Here is a 19,545-nt window from a genome sequence, read left to right as displayed (position 1 = left end):
TTTATAAACTTTTATAAACCACATTAACCAGAGTGAAAACTTATTAAGCTGCATTCAGGTTTTTTTTAAAAACTGTTTTCCTCAAAATGATATTTTTCAGAAGTGAAAACCTCAGTTTATAAATGATCTGCATTCAGGAAATTTTACACATTCATTCCTGTCCCTTTGAGGAATTTCCCAAATCATTGATAACTGCTGGATTTCTATTAATATGAAAACATTAAAAGCCCAGATCTTATAACATCACATGGCATTTTCTTGATTCAAAGATTAAGAAAGGATTTTCCAACAAAATATTCTGAAAAAGTATTTTTCCAAAGCGTGTGTTCACATAGAAATGAACATTTTTAAATATTAACATCATCCAAAGACTAGGTTTTGGTTCATGTTTTTATTTTTTCAAGTATGCATACATTTTTGCAAAAGAAATTAAAAATGACTTGTGAGAATATGAGCAATCCACTTGGGAATATTTGTTTATTGTGATAACTAATGATTTAAAGGTGACGTATTATACCACTTTTCCACATTTTGACACAGTTCCCTGAGGTCTTAATGTTGAGGTCTGAGATATGTTTTGGTCAAAATACCACAAGGATAAAACCCCACAGCTCCTTCTCACCCTCAGCCCTGTTCAAAACGGCTGATTTGAGGAATAGCCTGTTCCTTTAAATGATAATGAGCCACTGCTGACTCCACCCCCTCTTCCACCTGCCAATCAGGTAGCACTTTTCTCATGAATATTCATTCACAAAGGCAGTTCCCAAGCCATGAGTGCAGATACAGTATTCAGATGAGAGGGCAGGATTATTCTAATGAGCTCCACTTTTGACATAGAAAAAGGAGCCGAATCTGAAGCCTTGTTGAAGCTCATGTTTTCTGAAATAGGAGCCCAAAAGAAACTGACTCCGTATCTTATTTCGGAGTTTGTGGGTTGGGAGGCACTAAAGTGAGTTTTTCATAATGCGTCCTCTTTAAAAGATGACCCTGTTCACCTGTAGTGTCTGGTAAATGTGATGTCATATACCAATACCAAAAAACTATTAATGCACAGTGTGTCATTTATATAAAGACATATAATCTTCTCTGGTCTTTGGTAAATATTGAATATAAATGCAAATATAGGAATGTGTTGTTTCTCTTCCTTTACGCTACTGAGCTATAGGAGAGTCCCAGCACTCTGGCAAAATGAATGTAATAATGTCACATTGAAGTCATCTCTTTTACAACCCCAATTATCTGGAAAAAAAAAATCTCTGTATGCAAGAGACAAGGCTGAAAACTGACATTGGATGCCTGTGATCTTCAGGCCCTCAGGAGACACTGCATTAAAAGCAGACACGTGTCTGTAGTGGAAATCACTGTATGAGCTCAGGAACACTTCAGAAAACCATCGTCTGTGAAAACAGTTCATTTATGAACTGTTTTCACAGTTCATAAATGCTCTTTTATGATGGACTGAGGCAAAGTGGAAAACTGTCCAGAGGTCTGATGAATCAAAAGTAGAAATTTCATTTTAGAAATCATGGACACCGTGTCCAAAAGCCAGAATCTGTGATGGTATGAGGGGGCATTAGTGCACATGACATGGGTAGCTTGTACATCTGGGAAGGCATCATTAATGCTGAATGATATAAACACGTTTCAGAGCAATATGCTGCCATCCAGACAAAATCTTTTTCAGGGAAGGCCTTCCTTCTTTCAGCAAGACAATGCCAAACTGCTTTCTATGCATATTAAAACTGCATGGCTCCATAGTAAAAGAGTGCAGATGCTAAACTGGCCTGCTGCAGTCCAGACCTGTCTCCCATTTAAAACATTTGGCACATTATGAAGCACAAAATACGACAAAGCAGACCCCGAACTGTTGAGCAACTCAAATTGTATATCAGGCAAGAATGGGACATTTCTCTTTCAAAACTACAGCAATTGGTCTCCTCAGCTCCCAAACCTTTACAAAGTGTTGTTAAAAGTAGAGGTGATGCAACACAGTGGTAAACACGTCCCTGTCCCAACTTTTTTGAAACATGTTGCTGACATCAAATTCAAAATGAGCACATATTTTTCAAAAAACAATAACATTTCTCAGTTTCAACATTCGATATGTTGTCTTTGTACTATTTTCAATGAAATATACGTAAGGTTTCCATGATTTGCAAATTATCAAAGTCTGTTTTTATTTACAGTTTACACAGCATCCCAACTTTTTTGGAATTGGGGTTGTACATCTTCCGTGATGAATATAATTCCTGCAGAGACAGAGTTCCTCAGACCCAATTCCAGTTATCCAGACGGAGAGTGTATAGCAGTGATACTCTCTGTCTCTCTCTCTCTCTCTCACTCTGTGGAAGCCCAGCCGATCTCAGAGTAGACCCGGGTGATGTGCCAGAAAACCATGTCCATTAATTTAGACCATGCCCTCTTTGCTTCCGGTCCAAAGGTTTCTGGGAAAGCCTCCCCCAGCACTTCTAGAATGACTCCACCCAGGATCTGTGACAGAAACACAGAGAGGAAAGACAAGAAGAATAAAGCAAGACCGTCAATGACAGCGTAGCTCACTCTGGCCCTGTCTAGAACAGAAGGAACGATCTAAAGTGGACCACCTTGTACAATAAATGTTGCAAGCTATATACAAGATTTATATTAGGTTTTACACTAAAATTGGCATTACGTAATTTTTATAACAGTGCATGGTAGGTTTTTTGGTTAAACAATTTTTAAAAAATGTTTTCCGACAAGTTGTCTAAAGGTTTGTCTGTTGAGAGTGTCTTCACAGTGAAACAAATACTTTAATTAATGAATTAATTGAATTTTTATTTGATTAAGTATGCAAATTTGAGCACTTTTAAATAGACAAAGCCTCATTTTCATGCGTAAATGTGAATTTTTTTAAAAGTTCCAATACAAAAAAAAAACAAGAATATCAACAAACAACTGGTGAAAATGAATCTATTGTTTTAAAACTATTAAACCCTGTAGTGTCTCACCTTAATTTTGTGTGTGTGTGTGTGTGTTTAACCTCCTCCTCTTACTTTAAAGTACACAGGCTTGACATCGTGTTTGTAAGCGTGTGATTTAGTCAGCAGCTCCAGCACAGATGCTATCTTCTCTCCATCATGAAGGTTCTCCACCAGCGTATTGAGTGCATTCATCACTCGCACGGCGTGTTTCTGCAGCTGCATGCTCGACTGCATTTCCTGCACATCCTCCATGTGCTGAAACTCACTGAAGTACTGCTTTGATGCGGGAAAACTTGTAAAGAATCTGTGGAAAAAAGGTCAAATAAATTAAGGGAGAAAAGGCACAAGCTATTCACTCTACAGCGCTTCTGCCTTCTATCTTGAAGATAAAATTTTGTATCCTGTAACTGTGTGTGTGTGTGTGTGTGTCTGTGTGTGTGTGGGCCCTGATACTATTGTAGTTCCAGAAAGCTGCATAAGAAGCATAATATTTAACCAAAGGTTAACACACACACACACACACACACACACACACACACACACACACACACACACACACACACTTTGCTTTATTCAGAAACTACTATTTGGATGAAAAACACACTCCATTGAAACACAGCTTGCCATTCTTTCATCACTGCTTTATCTGGAGATCAAAGTATACAGCACACACACACACACACACACACACACACACACACACACACACACACAGAGAGTAAATAAGTCTACAGTTAAATAAGCCTGTGACCTCCATTGCTCTGTGCTGAATGAAGCTACGCTGTGGCTCAAAGCAGCTTTTGAATCGCCTTCATTATGAATCAGACAAGTGGGAAATTATTTCCTCATCTGTTTTATGTTCCCTCTTTCCTGTCTCTTTCATATTTATTGTTTTTTTCCTCTACATTCTCCTTTATTCGCTTCTCTGAGCAGAATGGAATCCTGGCTATCTGATTTAGATGTTTGGTGTTCTTGTGTAGTTGTGAACAGAATGCAGAATTCTGTACATGTTTATTCATTCACCTTCAGGATGTTTTTTTTTTTCTGATCAGCGTCACTTTAGTTAAGAAATAGAACCAGTTCGTTTTGTTAAAAATATTGTAAAAATAATCACATAAAAATAAAACAATGGCATAATTGGTATTTAAAATAATGCTGATGGACACCTATAGTCTGGTCATGTCTTGCTTTGATATAATGGACAGATCTGGTTCTTGTATTTGGATGGACAGATCTGGTTCTCATGTTTGGATGGACAGATCTGATTCTTGTGTTTAGATGGACAGCTCTGGTTCTCATATGTAGATGGACAGATCTGGTTCTCATGTTTAGATGGACAGATCTGGTTCTCATGTGTAGATGGACAAATCTGGTTCTCATGTTTGGATGGGCAGATCTGGTTCTCATGTTTGGATGGACAGCATAGGCGGTTTTAAATGGGGGCCAGGGGGGGCCAGTGCCCCTGTAAAATTGCTCCTGGCCCCTGTTGTGGCCCCTGTGCTGAACAGATAATAAGCTTTATTAATTTCGACGTGCGCTGGCTCGAAGATCGGAACTGACATGACGGAGTGTTCTACACGGACTCCTTAAAGCGCTGCACGCACACTGTTACCTGCAGCAGAAAGACCCGCAGCAGCGCGAATTGTAAACTTCGGACGTGAGAGATAACAGCTGCAGCCCTGCAAGGACTAGGCTACTGCAAAGAGGCGAAGGTAAGGAAAATTATTCAATTTTGTAACATCAGTGTTTGCACATATCCGTGTTTTACTGTTGTTGTTCACTACAATAATAAATCCGTTTTATTGCGCTTTCTTAAAAGTGCGTTGCACAGCAATAAGTAGCCTAACTTAATATTTTTGGGAAATGGGTAAAATAACCGACAGTGTTTACCTTCTTGTAAAACTCGAATGGCCTTGTGATATGTAGAGGCTACATTCCTCTCCGTTTACTTTTTAGTATAGGCCTACTGTAGGCTATCATCATGAAAAGGAGCAAGAAGGACATTATGTCCTTTTTTGCCCCTATTAGCAAAAAGCAACATAGAGAGAGTAAGGAAGACGAAGATTATGAAAGAGGAGAGAGAGCCAGAGGTGGAGAGAGAGCCAGAGGTGGTGGTTGGAGAGGTGGAAAGTGAGGCATCTGAAAGGCAATCTGAGAGTGAGGATGAAGACATTCAGGATCAGATTGAGGGACAGAATGAGGGACAACCCAACGAGTCATTGGGACAACCAGATTCACCATGCATATCAAGTACAGCACCATCAGGTTTGTGATGTTGAACAAATGCATGTGTGTGAGCAGTGTTGGCCTACAATTCATATAGCCTACCCTGAAAGTGTGAAGTCTGAATAATAATTAATAAATATAAATAATAGATATAATAATAAATTAATAAATGAATAATGATAAATACATGTTGTTCTCAGTAGCACTCTCATATTTACTGTATTCATCTTTCTCCAGATATCAGCAAGTGCTTGGACGACACTCCAGTGCAGCCACATCTGAAGAAAAGATTCATTGTATGCAAAAATAGAAATCTTATTTTACAAAAAAGAGAAACATGGTTTTAAGATTTATTGAGCACAATTTATTTTATGTTTAGGCTATTGAGACAGAATGTTTATCTCATTGTATTTATGCTCAATGTATTTTGTTTTGGTTTTAAATAAACTAAACTAAACATTTTGAACGCTTAAATATTGCCATGTTTTGTCCATATGTGCCCCCCTGAAAAAACACTGGCCCCACCTCGGCCCCCCTAGTAATTTTGGTCTAGAACCGCCACTGATGGACAGATCTGGTTTTGTGTTTGGATGGACAGATCTAGTTCTTGTGTTTAGATGGACATATCTGGTTCTCATGTTTAGATGGACAGATCTGGTTCTCATGTTTAGATATACAGATCTGGTTCTCATGTTTGGATGGACAGATATGGTTCTCATGTTTGGATGGACAAATCTGGTTCTCAGTGGCGGCTGCTAGTCTTTCAAACAGGGGAGGCTGGTCGGTTACGATATTTCCAGATTTTAAAAGAAAAAAGAAAAAACACATCAATTTTGCCCATACTCTTGCCTCTGATCTGGCTGATTGTTGGCAGGGTCACAAACTGTGAAATAACAGGTTCTTTTGGCCCATTAGCCTACTGTCCAATATACATGATGGTGGTGTTGGGGGGGGGGGGGAATTTTAACATTTTATATTTTAAAATTGTGGCATGTTGTTTAAAAATTGATCATTATTGAAAGCAGCTCTTTGTCAGGAACCTCAGCAGTAACAGCAGAGTGTTCTGGAATAGGCACAAGCACTGACCTTGGGGAGCCAAACATAGAGCTGGGTGCCACACATTTCATTCAATGACACTTTCCCTATATTTTACTTATTTTGACTGAGAAATGTTTCATTGACAATTTTGATAACCCTTCACTTTTAATCCAGGTCTGTAGTGTGAAATGTTCTCGGCTGTGTTTTTGTTTAAAAATGTTTTCCAAATTTTAGCTGTGTTTAATTCATATCCAGAGAAATATATATTCCAATATAATATACTCAGCACAAACATTTTAAATAGATTCTATATTTTTGGTCCATCCATGACATATTACTAAAGTAGCCTATTTACTGTTGTTGATGTGGGTCACTTGCTGTTAGCCAATTCACTTTCTCATACCAGGAGAGCTGAAAGGAACGAGTATTATTCCCTACCTTTTTCACCAAGTCAATTTGAGGCATTGGTCTACCCTGCTCTTTAATTTAAATTTTTTCTTCAAAAGGAAGACTGGCAAATGGCTTTGCCAAAATTAAATCAGCAATGCTTGGCATCCGTGCGCAGCTTTCTTGCTAGCTGACTAGCCCCCTCAAGTTCAAGTTCAGTCACTCAAACAAAATTTCTGGAACTAAGATAGCAAACTTGACAACATTATATTTACACTTTATTTACAATGAAAATATATACAAGATCCCGAGATACTTAAACTCCTCCACTTGAGGCAGGACTTCTCCACCAACCTGGAGAGGGCAAGCCACCCTTTTCCGGTCGAGAACCATGGCCTCGGACTTGGAGGTGCTGATTCTCATCCCAGCCGCTTCACACTCGACTGCAAACCGCCCCAGTGCATGCTGAAGGTCCTGGTTTGAAGAAGCCAACAGGACAACATCATCCGCAAAAAGCAGAGATGAAATCCTGTGGTTCCCAAACAGGATTCCTTCCGGCCCCTGGCTGCGCCTAGAAATTCTGTCCATAAAAATTATGAACAGAACCGGTGACAAAGGGCAGCCCTGACGGAGTCCAACATGCACTGGGAACAGGTCTGACTTACTGCCGGCAATGCGAACCAGACTCCTGCTCCGTTCGTACAGGGACCGGACAGCCCTTAGCAAAGAGCCCCAAACCCCATACTCCCGAAGCACCCCCCACAGAATACCACGGGGGACACGGTCGAATGCCTTCTCCAGATCCACAAAGCACATGTGGACTGGTTGGGCAAACTCCCATGAACCCTCGAGCACCCTATGAAGGGTATAGAGCTGGTCCAGTGTTCCGCGACCAGGACGAAAACCGCATTGTTCCTCCTGGATCCGAGGTTCGACTATTGGTCGAATTCTCCTCTCCAGTACCCTGGAGTAAACTTTCCCTGGGAGGCTGAGAAGTGTGATTCCCCTATAATTGGAGCACACTCTCCGGTCCCCTTTCTTAAAAAGAGGGACCACCACCCCAGTCTGCCACTCCAGAGGCACTGTCCCCGACCGCCACGCGATGTTGCAGAGGCGTGTCAACCAAGACAGCCCCACAACATCCAGAGACTTGAGATACTCAGGGCGGATCTCATCCACCCCCGGTGCCTTGCCACCGAGGAGCTTGCAAACCACCTCAGTGACTTCGGCTTGGGTAATGGACGAGTCCACCTCTGAGTCATCAGCCTCAGTCTCCTCAGTGGAAGACATGATGGTGGGATTGAGGAGATCCTCAAAGTATTCCTTCCACCGCCCGACAATGTCCCCAGTCGAGGTCAACAGCTCCCCACCCGCACTGTAAACAGTGTTGGCAGAGTACTGCTTCCCCCTCCTGAGGCGCCGGACGGTTTGCCAGAATTTCTTCGAGGCCGACCGATAGTCCTTCTCCATGGCCTCCCCGAACTCCTCCCAGTTCCGAGTTTTTGCCTCCGCAACTGCCCGAGCTGCAGCACGCCTGGCCTGCCGATACCTGTCGGCTGCCTCAGGAGTCCCAGAGGTCAACATGGCCCGATAGGACTCCTTCTTCAGCTTGACGGCATCCCTTACTTCCGGTGTCCACCACCGGGTTCGGGGATTGCCGCCACGACAGGCACCGGAGACCTTGCGGCCACAGCTCCGAACAGCTGCATCCACAATGGAGGTAGAGAACATGGTCCACTCAGACTCAATGTCCCCCGCCTCCCTCGGAAGCTGGGAAAAGCTCTCCCGGAGGTGGGAGTTAAAGACCTCCCCAACAGAGTGCTCGGCCAGACGTTCCCAGCAGACCCTCACCATACGTTTGGGCCTGCCAGGTCTGTCCAGCTTCCTCCTCCGCCAGCGGATCCAACTCACCACCAGGTGGTGATCAGTTGACAACTCAGCCCCTCTCTTCACCCGAGTGTCCAAGACATAGGGTCGGAGATCAGATGACACGACTACAAAGTCGATCATCGACCTCCGACCTAAGGTGTCCTGGTGCCACGTGCACTTATGGACACCCCTATGCTCGAACATGGTGTTCGTTATGGACAAACTGTGACTAGCACAGAAGTCCAATAACAAAACACCACTCGGGTTCAGATCGGGGAGGCCGTTCCTCCCAACCACGCCCCTCCAGGTGTCACTGTCATCGCCCACGTGAGCATTGAAGTCCCCCAGTAGCACAATGGAGTCCCCAGTCTGAGCACCCCTCAGTACCTCTCCCAGGGACTCCAAGAAGACCGGATACTCTATACTGCTATTTGGCCCGTAGGCACAAACAACAGCAAGAGCCCTCTCCCCAATCCGAAGGCGCAGAGAGGCGACCCTCTCGTTCACTGGGGTAAACTCCAACACATGGCGGCTGAGCTGGGGAGCTATAAGGAAGCCCACACCAGCCCGCCGCCGCTCACCATGGGCGACTCCAGAGAAGTGGAAAGTCCAGCCCCTCTCGAGGAGCTGGGTTCCAGAGCCCAAGCTGTGCGTGGAGGTGAGCCCGACTATCTCTAGCCGGTACCTCTCAACCTCCCGCACAAGCTCAGGCTCCTTCCCCCCCAGTGAAGTGACATTCCATGTCCCAACAGCCAGCCGCTGTGTCCGGGGATCAGGTCGTCGAGGCCCCTGCCTTCGACTGCCACCCAATCCACACTGCACCAAACCCCTACTGCTACCTCTGTGGGTGGTGAACCCACAGGAGGTCGGGCCCACGTCACCTCTTCGGGCTGAGCCCGGCCGGGCCCCATGGGCAAAGGCCCGGCCACCAAGCGCTCGCATACGAGCCCCAACCCCGGGCCTGGCTCCAGGGTGGGGCCCCGGCTGCGTCCTACCGGGCGACGTCACGGTCCTGGATTTTTTCTCCATAGGGGTTTTTTTTTGGTGAACTGCTCTTGGTCTGGCCTGTCACCTAGGACCTGTCTGCCTTGGGAAACCCTAACAGGGGCATAATGCCCCCGACAACATAGCTCCTAGGATCATTCAAGCACACAAACCCCTCCACCACAATAAGGTGGCAGTTCTAGGAGGGGAAGACCCAGGACACGCTGGAGGGACTATGTCTCTCGGCTGGCCTGGGAACGCCTCGGTGTTCTTCCCGAGGAGCTGGCCGAGGTGTCTGGGGAAAGGGAAGTTTGGGCTTCCATGCTTAGACTGCTGCCTCCGCGACCCGGTCCTGGATAAGCGGAAGAAGACGAGACGAGACGAGACGAGATATATACAAACTAAAAAAGCTGGTAGAAACCGTATGTAATGAATGAAATTGAAATGTAAGCTGATCTCTTACAATACACCACAGCACTTGTGAATCCGCATGGGACTAAACTGAAATTCACCGCTGCCTGTCTATATTTGAAACAAGCTGTCAATCAAAGAAAATATCTGGCCGCTTTCACCAATCACCAGTCTCCTCGCGGAAAGCTTTGCGATGTCCCTCCCACTGTGAGGCTGGGAGTCCAGTGGGCAGGCGTTTTCGCAGTATTTGTCCAATAATCATCTTGCATTTTGATATTGAAAAGCGCATAGCTCCCAAATGCCATTGAAGTCCACTGAGGCTGGGAGTCCGGTGGGCGGGCGTTTTCGCAGTATTTGTCCAATAATCATCTTGCATTTTGAGATTGAACAGCGCATAGCTCCCAAATGCCATTGAAGTCCACTGAGGCTGGGCTGCATCACGCTGTCACGAGGGGGAAAAACTCACGCACACATTAGGCGAACTGGGGAAAGTTATAACAGAATGATTTCGCACTGTAGTTGGGTTGAGCACATATATTTCTATGATTCTGGATCTGAAATAGCAATGTTATAAGGTCGGCTATAACATAAGCCTAGCGCAATTCATCCTACACGATGTTCGTCATTTTTAGAGGAGGCTGAGCCTCCCTTGTTGTCTTAGAGCAATCGCCCGTGCTGGTTCTTGTGTTTGAATATATAGATCTGGTTCTCATGTGTAGATGGATAGATCTGGTTCTCGTCTTTGTATAGACAGATAGATCTGGTTCTAATATATAGATGGATGGATCTGGTTTTCATGTTTTGATGGACAGATCTGGTTTTTGTGTTTGGATGGACAGATCTGGTTCTCGTGTTTAGATGGATAGATCTGTTTCTTGTGTTTAGATGGACAGATCTGGTTTTCATGTGTAGATGGACAGATCTGGTTCTCATATTGAGATGGACATATTCAGGTATCTGTGTTATGCATTTAAGCCCCTTCTCAGTGAAATATTAAGGCCTTCTGTGACCTACTCGGTTGCACTCCTCACCTAATCAGAAATAAATACACAAGGATGTAGGTCTGTTTTGGGCAAACATATCTCTTTAAGAGAGTTTTTCAGTACATTTGTGTCAGATTGCATTTATTGATTGACTGATTGACTGATTGATTGATTGATTGATTGATTGATTGAAGCTGATTTTTCTTTTTTTGCCAATTAAATGAAGAGATAAAGTCTAGATTTATTTTCACTGGCTTCTCTACATAGAAGCTAGTACTTAGCATATGTTGTGCAGGTGAGGATGGGTTCCCTTTTGGGTCTGGTTCCTCTCAAGGTTTCTTCCTTGTGTCATCTGGGGGAGTTTTTCCTTGCCACCGCCACCACGGGCTTGCTCATTGGGGATAGATCAGGGATAAAATTGGCTCATGTCTTGGATCATTCAGATTCTGTAAAGCTGCTTTGGGGCAATGTCTATTGTTAAAAGTGCTATACAAACAGACTTGACTTGACTTGACTTGACATACCCCATTCCTTACAATATCAGACATGGTTTCTGAATTATTTCAGGAATGTCAGCAGCACAGAACGTTCTAGAAAACCAAACATGGCACTGGTTCATATGAGGAGAGTTTATTATGTAGAAATATGAGTTATTTTTGACAGCTGTCCAGGAATGTCGACAATGCTTGGTGTGTTCAGTGATAAACCTGCCAAATTTGCTCAATGACCAAAGATAAATAGATACACATATTTTTATACTGTGTGTTGTGATGAAAGAAACAGTATGAAATGCCTTTCTGAGAATAACTATAATTTAAAGTAAAAATCTCAGTCTTGATAGGAATGGCAGTATTTGATATTTAAATCAGTATTTGTCAGTGACATTCAGTGTTTGATCTTGTTAACTGGTGGATGGTGTTGGTACTCGGTGTTGCTATTGGTTTTGATGTTATTTGTATTTGGTATTGATTTTGATTATTAATGTCCTGTATTTGATCTTGACATTTTGTTTTGGTGTTTGGTAATGGTGTTTCCATTGGTATTTGTTATTGGCATTTGGCATTTAGTCTTGATATTGGTATTTGACATGGATTTTGGGATTGATTTGGGTATATAGTGCTGGTATTTGTATTTGGTATGAATTTGGTTAATTAGTGTTGATGTTGGTATTTGATTCTATTTTGGGGATTTTGTTTTGGATTTGTTATTGGGTATAATAGGAATATTTAACATTAAAATTACTATTTGATAATGATTTGGTTATTTAACATTGGTATTTGATATGGATTTGGGTCTTTAAAGTGCATATCCTGGACCAATTTCATTTTTTTTTAGATGAAAGTATGTCCCTTTACACACTCATCCAGAAGGGTAATTTTGCACAAGGCCATCTGTCCACAGCAGAAAAAAAATAAAATAACAAAACGTGTCTGGAAAAATCCCAAGGGAGTCTTGAGCCAGATTTGTGACATTACCTGCAGAAGCGTCAGCAGGCTGTGCAAGCTTGCACGATTTCAGTGCACAGCCTGTGTAGACCAAGCGCTCCCATTTCTCTCTCATTGTCCAGTCTTTTGGAAAATGATGAGTACTAATCCCATCATGATTGATGTTGCTACACCCTCCTACGATACATCTGTTAACCATTTTAATAATTACATGATAACGTTGAAGAAATTTGCAGAAAACCACCAGGTCGTTTTCTCATAAACAAACCAGCACTGATGTAGGATTCAGAAGGAGGCATCCTGCACGCGACGTCACAAAAATCAATGTTTGCCAGGAAATCCAAATGCCAGGTTTTTTCAGAGGCGGACGAATTCGCCTCAAATGGCTTAATTTCAACTGAATTTTTCTGGTATTGTGCAAGGTAAAAAAATTGCACAAAATGCAAAATGTGACAGATATTTGACCAAAGTTTAATATAAAATAGGAGAATTACATTGATCTTGCTCCTGAATTTACCTGTGATATGCACTTTAATATTGGTATTTGGTATTGAGTTGGGAATTTAATGCTGGTATTGGTATGGATTTTGGTCTTTAATACTGGCATTGGTATTGGTATTGAGTTGGGTATTTAATGTTAGTACTGGCATCTGGTATGGATTTGGGTATTTAATGTTCATATTGGTGTTTGGTATGGAGTTGGGTATTTAATGTTGGTATTGGTATTTGGTATGGATTTGATTATTTGATGTTAGTATTTGGAATGGATTTGGGTTATTTAATTTTGGTATTTGCAATGGATTATTTGGATATTTAATGTAGATATAGTTATTTGGTATGGAGTTGGGCATTTAACGTTAGTATTGGTGTTTGGTATGGATTTGGGGATTTAATGCTGGTATTGGTGTTTGGCAAGGATTTGGGTCTTTAATGTTGTATATTGGTATTTGTTATGGATTTGATTATTTAATGTTGGTATTTGGGGTGGCACGGTGGTGTAGTGGTTAGCGCTGTCACCTCACAGCAAGAAGGTCCGGGTTCGAGTCCCATGGCTGGCGAGGGCCTTTCTGTGCGGAGTTTGCATGTTATCCCTGTGTCCGCGTGGGTTTCCTCTGGGTGCTCCGGTTTCCCCCACAGTCCAAAGACATGCAGGTTAGGTTAACTGGTGACTCTAAATTGACCGTAGGTGTGAGTGTGAATGGTTGTCTGTGTCTATGTGTCAGCCCTGTGATGACCTGACGACTTGTCCAGAGTGTACCCCGCCTTTCGCCCATACTCAGCTGGGATAGGCTCCAGCTTGCCTGCGACCCTGTAGAAGGATAAAGCAGCTAGAGATAATGAGATGAGAATGAGATGTTGGTATTTGATATGGAGTTGGGTATTTAATGTTGGTATTGATATTTGGTATGAATTTGATAATTTAATGCTGGTGTTTGGTATGGATTTGGGTATTTAATGTTGGTATTTGCTATGGATTATTTGAATATTTAATGCAGATATTGTTATTTGGTATGAAGTTGGCCATTTAATGCTAATATTGGTATTTGTTATGGATTCAAGAATGTAATGCTGGTATTGTTATTTCATATGGATTTGATTATTTAATGTTGGTGTTTGGTATGGAGTTGGGTATTTAATGTTAGTATTGGTATTTGGTAAGGATTTGGGTCTTTAATATTGGTCTTGGTCTTTGATATTGAGTTTGGTATTTAATGCTGGTTTTGGTATTTGGTATGGCACTGGGTATTTTGTGTTGGTATTGGTTTGAGTATTGACTGCAAAGGGCTGTAATTACCTTGTCGAGTAAAGCTTTACTATATGCACCTTTCTAGGTAAAAAATACCCACCATCCCCGAGTCCCAACCCAGTACAGCTTCATACTCTTTTTTTCCCCTGAGAGTGTGATATCTCTGATTTCATGCACCAAAGACTTTGAATATAGCTGAGGAAGGAACATGTAATAAACTGAAAATCAAGCAGAATCATTGACCTGCTTATGATAAGAATATGAAAAGCAGATGATTTTTTTTTTTGTGTGTGTGTGTGTGTTGCTTCAAACACACAGAGCTGCAGAAAGTACCCAAGTTCAAGGCTGATGTTCACTGACACTTCCTGGAAGTGCGTTTGCACACACACACACACACACACACACAAACTGATAATTAACCCTGATTAAAAAAGAAATTATTTTAACTCATGGATCAGTTTTAAGGATTCCTTTACTCGGTTTATGTTGCTTTCTTAACTTAATTTTACTTATTTTCTTTTCTGACTCCTTTTGGACTGTACAGACTCAGTCTACAGTCTGATTCCTATTTTACCAAGAAAGATAAATATCTCGGCATACATTTCAGTGGTCAAGCTCTTTTAACATGCGTGCTGAAATCATTACCACATAACTAAAACCATCTGTGGTACCACAACTCACACACATTTGATTGTCTGTCTTAAATCTAGGGAAAATTGCTGGATAGCTGCCGACATATTATTTCACTTTATTTTGTTTGACCTGCAGCAGAAAACATTCCAATAACATTTGTGGAATCATTATCACATAGGATCTCTGTCTGTACACAGTGCCCTCCACAATTATTGGCACCCCTTGTAAAGATTAGTAAAAAGGTTTAGAAAAAAAAATCCCCCTTTTAGTGAAGTTGCTTCATCTCACACTGAAAAAAATGAGAAAAATCCAACCTTTAATTTAAACACATTAATTCAGAGAAAAACAAATACCTCATCAGGAAATAATTATTGAAAATAAGTGCGACTATTATTAGCACCTCTGGACATTATAGTGAACACAATGTCACTGAAGCATGTTTCCCATTTAAATTGTACAGTATTTTTGAGTTGATTGTAGCGTGTAGGAACTTTCATGGTGTAATCCATGACTTCCTGATTAACTGGGGGACAAATATGAGGTGACAAAGAGTCCACATTCCCTCAACATCAACATGGGAAAGATAAGAGAACACACAAACCAAATGAGGGAGAAGTGTGTTGATCTTCATAAGTCAGAGAATGGTGATGAAAAAAATAGCTACTCACCTGAAAATGTCCATTTCTACTTTTAGGGCAATAATTAAAAAAAAAGTGGACACCTACTGGAACTGTTACTAATTTGCCTGGAAGAGGAGCCAAGTTTATTTTGCCCCCATGTACAGTTTTGAGGAGAGTAAGAGAGGCAAAAAAAAAAATCCCCAAGGATCACTGTTGGTGAATTACAAGAAAAAGTAAAATCTTGGAGTTTCCAAATCTCCAAACCCACCATCAGACTCCACCTCTGTGCCAACAGATTATTTGGATGGTTCCAGAAAAAGCCTTTTTCTGTCAGTTAACCACAAACATAAACACCTGAAGTTTGTGAAACGCCACTACAACTTTGACTGCAACCATGTTCTCTGGTCTGATGGAACATAAATGGAGCTTTTTGGTGATAAACACACCCAGTGGGTTTGGTGTAAAAGAAGGACAGCTACAATGAAAAGAACCCGATCCCAACTGTAAAATATAGTGTAAGTTCTGTGATGTTTTGGGGCTGTTTTTCCTCCAAAGGCCCTGGAAACCTTGTTAGGGTACATGGCATCATGGACTCCATGAAATACCAGGACATCAGAATCTGGCTGCCTGCCAAGAAACTGAAACTGAGTCATCATCGGATCTTCCAATGGGGCAATGATCCGATGTCCAAATCAACACAAAAATGGTCCACTGAGCACAGAATCAAGCTTCTGCCCTGGCCATCTCAGTCCCCTGAGCTGGACCCCAGTGAAAACCTGTGGGCTGAGCTGAAAAGAAGAGCGCACAAGAGAAGGTCTTGGACCCTGGATGATATGGAGAGATTGTGGAAAGAGGAATGGTATCAGATGCCATGCTCTGTATCTCCAACCTTATAAAATGTTACAGGAGAGACTCAGTGCAAAGGAGGTTGTACAAAGTATTAAATACAGGGGTGTGAATAATAGTGGCACATTTGGTTTTGTTAAAATATATTTCTTGAGTGGTGTAATGGTTAGCACTGTCATTTCATGGCAAGAAGGCTCTGGGTTTGAGCCCAGCGGCCAATGAGGGCCCTTTCTGTGTGGAGTTTGTATGTTCTCCACGTGTCTGAGTTTCAACCGGAACACCCAGTTTCCCCCACAGTCCAAAGACATGCAGGTTAGGCTAATTGGTAGCTCTAAATTGACCATAGGTGTGAATGTGAGTGTGAATGGTTGTTTGTCTCCATGTATCAGCCCTGTGATGATCTGGCGACTTGTCCAGGGTGTACCCCACCTCTCACCCATAGTCAGCTGGGATAGGTGCCAGCTTGCCTGCGACCCTGTACATGATAAGCGGTTATGGATAATGGATGGATGGATATTTCTTGATGAGGGATTTGTTTTTCTCTCAGTAAATTGATTTCAATTCAAGGTTGGATTTTTCTCATTTTTTTCAGCATGAGATGAAGCGACTTCACCAAAAGGTGAATGTTTTCTATCCCTTTTAATAATCTCTATAAGGGGTGCCAATAATCATGGTGAACACTGTAGGTCAATAGAATATAGTGTACAGCCCCAGTTAAAAGTTTGTACACTCCTACTCTACTCATCCTTGTGTTTCTCTGTATTTTGTACTGTCTACATTGTAGACCAATACTGAAAACATGAAACTATGAAATAACAAATGGAACATATCTGGAATTATGTGGTAAACAAAATAAAGTGTTAAAAACAATATATATTTGATAGTTTAAATTCTTCAAAGTAACCAGCGTTGAGCTTGATGACGCTTTGCTTTACACACTATTGGCGTTATCTTAACCAGCTTCATGAGGTAGTCACCTGGAATGCTTTTCAATTAACAGGTCTGTCTCATCAAAAGTTAATTAGTGGATTAAATTCTTGCCTTATTAATGTGTTTGAGATCAAAGAGTAGACAGTAAAGAATAAAAATACAGTAAATAGCCCTATTCAACACCACAGCTGTAGTAATCCATATGTCAAGAACCGCTCAACTAAGTAAAGATAAATGACATTCATCATCACTTTAAGACATAAAGTGACTTCTCATCTCATCTCATTATCTCTAGCCACTTTATCCTGTTCTACAGGGTCACAGGCAAGCTGGAGCCTATCCCAGCTGACTACGGGCGAAAGGCGGGGTACACCCTGTACAAGTCGCCAGGTCATCACAGGGCTGACACATAGACACAGACAACCATTCACACTCACATTCACACCTACAGTCAATTTAGAGTCACCAGTTAACCTAACCTGCATGTCTTTGGACTGTGGGGGAAACCGGAGCACCTGGAGGAAACCCACACAGACAACATGCAAACTCCGCACAGAAAGGCCCTCGCCAGCCACAGGGCTCGAACCCGGACCTTCTTGCTGTGAGGCAACAGCGCTAACCACTACACCACCGTGCCGCCCTAAAGTGACTTTTAATTAATAAAAATAAAGAAAAACATTGAATTAGAAGGCGTGTCCAAACTTTTAACTGGTACTGTGTGTAATGTCATATTGATTTATATCTCTCTTCCAGTGAAGTTTCCAGAACAAATGAGATTCTAATCGTATAAAGCCGATGAAATAATTTAAACAGCGAACAGTTCTGTGTTAGTTTTGTAAAAAAGCACGGCCTGAAATGTTGTATTCCTCTTAGACAGACATTCCCTTGTTAGGTTTTGCCTTTTTTGTCTCAAGACAAAAAAAAAAAAAAACAGACTGAGCTGTTATTACAGAAATTCTAGCATTTAAAGCCAACTTTCTTTTTCAAAGGTAAAAAGATTGCCTTAGGGACGGGATTATAACTCATACCCCTTCTTTCTATGGAAGGTGAAACACTCTTACAAAATGACTCTAAGGTTCTTTTAGGTTGTTCCTCGGGGGGGGGGGGGGGGGGGTGTTTGGGGGGCATGAGAACTTCTATGTAGAGCCCTATAACTATTTGATTTTTTTTCCCCCAACTGGAAACAGTTTCAAGTTGTAGACAATGAAAAATTAGGCCATGTATGTAACCAAGCCAGTTTCTATAAAGTCTCCAGAATCACCTCATGTTTGTTAGATCAGGAACACATTAAGCTGTGCTGTAGAAGTGTTTATTTTGAATGAGTAATGGTTCTAGCTTTGTAAAGACAAACCAAAGAACCCTTTAGTGGTGCTATTCAACCAGTTAAGCAAGAAAAACAGATCTGAAATAAAAAATCAGAGAGCGAGAGATACAAGACAGAGAGACATATCGACAGAGATGAGTACCTGATGAGCACAGCAACTCCTGCCACTTTTTTATTCTCATACACCTTTGCCCAGGTGTTCTTGATTGTCACTCTTTCTTCCTCTTTGAGTGACTCTGGTCTTTCTATCTGCTCGTGCTCTCCTCTGATTCCCTCCATCTCACACATTTTCCACCCTGGGATGCAGCTGCAACCTTTTCCCAGATGTTTCTCTTTTTGCTGAATGAATCAGTGAAGAAATAAAGTGCTGAATGAGTAGCGCCCCACCTCTTTCTCTCTTTTATGTCTGTCCCTTCTTCTCTCGTCCCTCCTCCCTTGTCTTTTTTTTACTCCATGTAACTCAACCCTGCCCCCCAGCTCAGCAGCTGTTCAGTGATGAATAGATTAAGGCAGCATTTGCAAAATGCCTTAATCATTTAATGCCCTCTGTCTTTTCTCTCTCTCTCTCACCTTTAAACTCCATCCCTTCATACAGTCATTGCTTCACAGGATGAATTGCATAACACACTGACTGTATAATCTCATGCTGCGTTATCGAGTGTGTAAGATCAGAGTGTTATCAATCTTGCAGGATGGAGATTTCAGAAAATATCCTTGTGTTTATCATTTTAGAGCTTCTGCTCATGTTGGTCAGTTGCTTTTTCTGCATTCCACCTTCTCTTTCATTCAGCATGCGTCTTAGTGCATCTTCTTCTTGAGGTGTTTGACATAACAGTTTAACATCTATCACTGGGTTGGTGTGCTCACATGAACGTATTCAGAACATTTTGTACAGATGTGAATATTTCCAAATGTCATGGGATTTTTTTTTTAAACTGAGTAAAATAAGGATAAAAAAAACAAGGGTAAATCCACTGGAGCTCAAATACTTGTTTAAGTTCATTGTCACAAAACTGAGATGAGTGAAGTGGGAAAGAAAGCCAAACAGAACAACATCACCCTTTTATTTTTTTTTTATTTGTCATGATCATGGATTGGCTCCTTGCAACATTTCCTCTGTAACACACTAACAAACAGTCCTG

General features: G+C 41.7%; 1 protein-coding gene across 1 annotated transcript; it reads right to left on the bottom strand.

Moving 5' to 3' along the window:
- Positions 1-376: 376 nt before the first annotated feature.
- LOC132870670 (cytoglobin-2-like) lies at positions 377-18,781 on the bottom strand. Its single transcript, XM_060904432.1, has 3 exons — positions 18,546-18,781; positions 3,033-3,264; positions 377-2,490 (listed from the first exon to the last, which is right to left on the bottom strand). The coding sequence occupies exons 1-3, from the start codon at positions 18,689-18,691 to the stop codon at positions 2,338-2,340; spliced, it is 531 nt and encodes a 176-aa protein (XP_060760415.1). The 5' UTR covers positions 18,692-18,781; the 3' UTR covers positions 377-2,337.
- Between the last annotated feature and the right edge of the window lie 764 nt (positions 18,782-19,545).

This window comes from Neoarius graeffei, chromosome 22 (assembly GCF_027579695.1).
Source record: "Neoarius graeffei isolate fNeoGra1 chromosome 22, fNeoGra1.pri, whole genome shotgun sequence".
NCBI classification, from domain to species: Eukaryota; Metazoa; Chordata; class Actinopteri; order Siluriformes; family Ariidae; genus Neoarius; species Neoarius graeffei.
The sequence above is the reverse complement of the archived record's forward strand: the minus strand, read 5'-3'. Positions and strand labels throughout refer to the sequence as shown.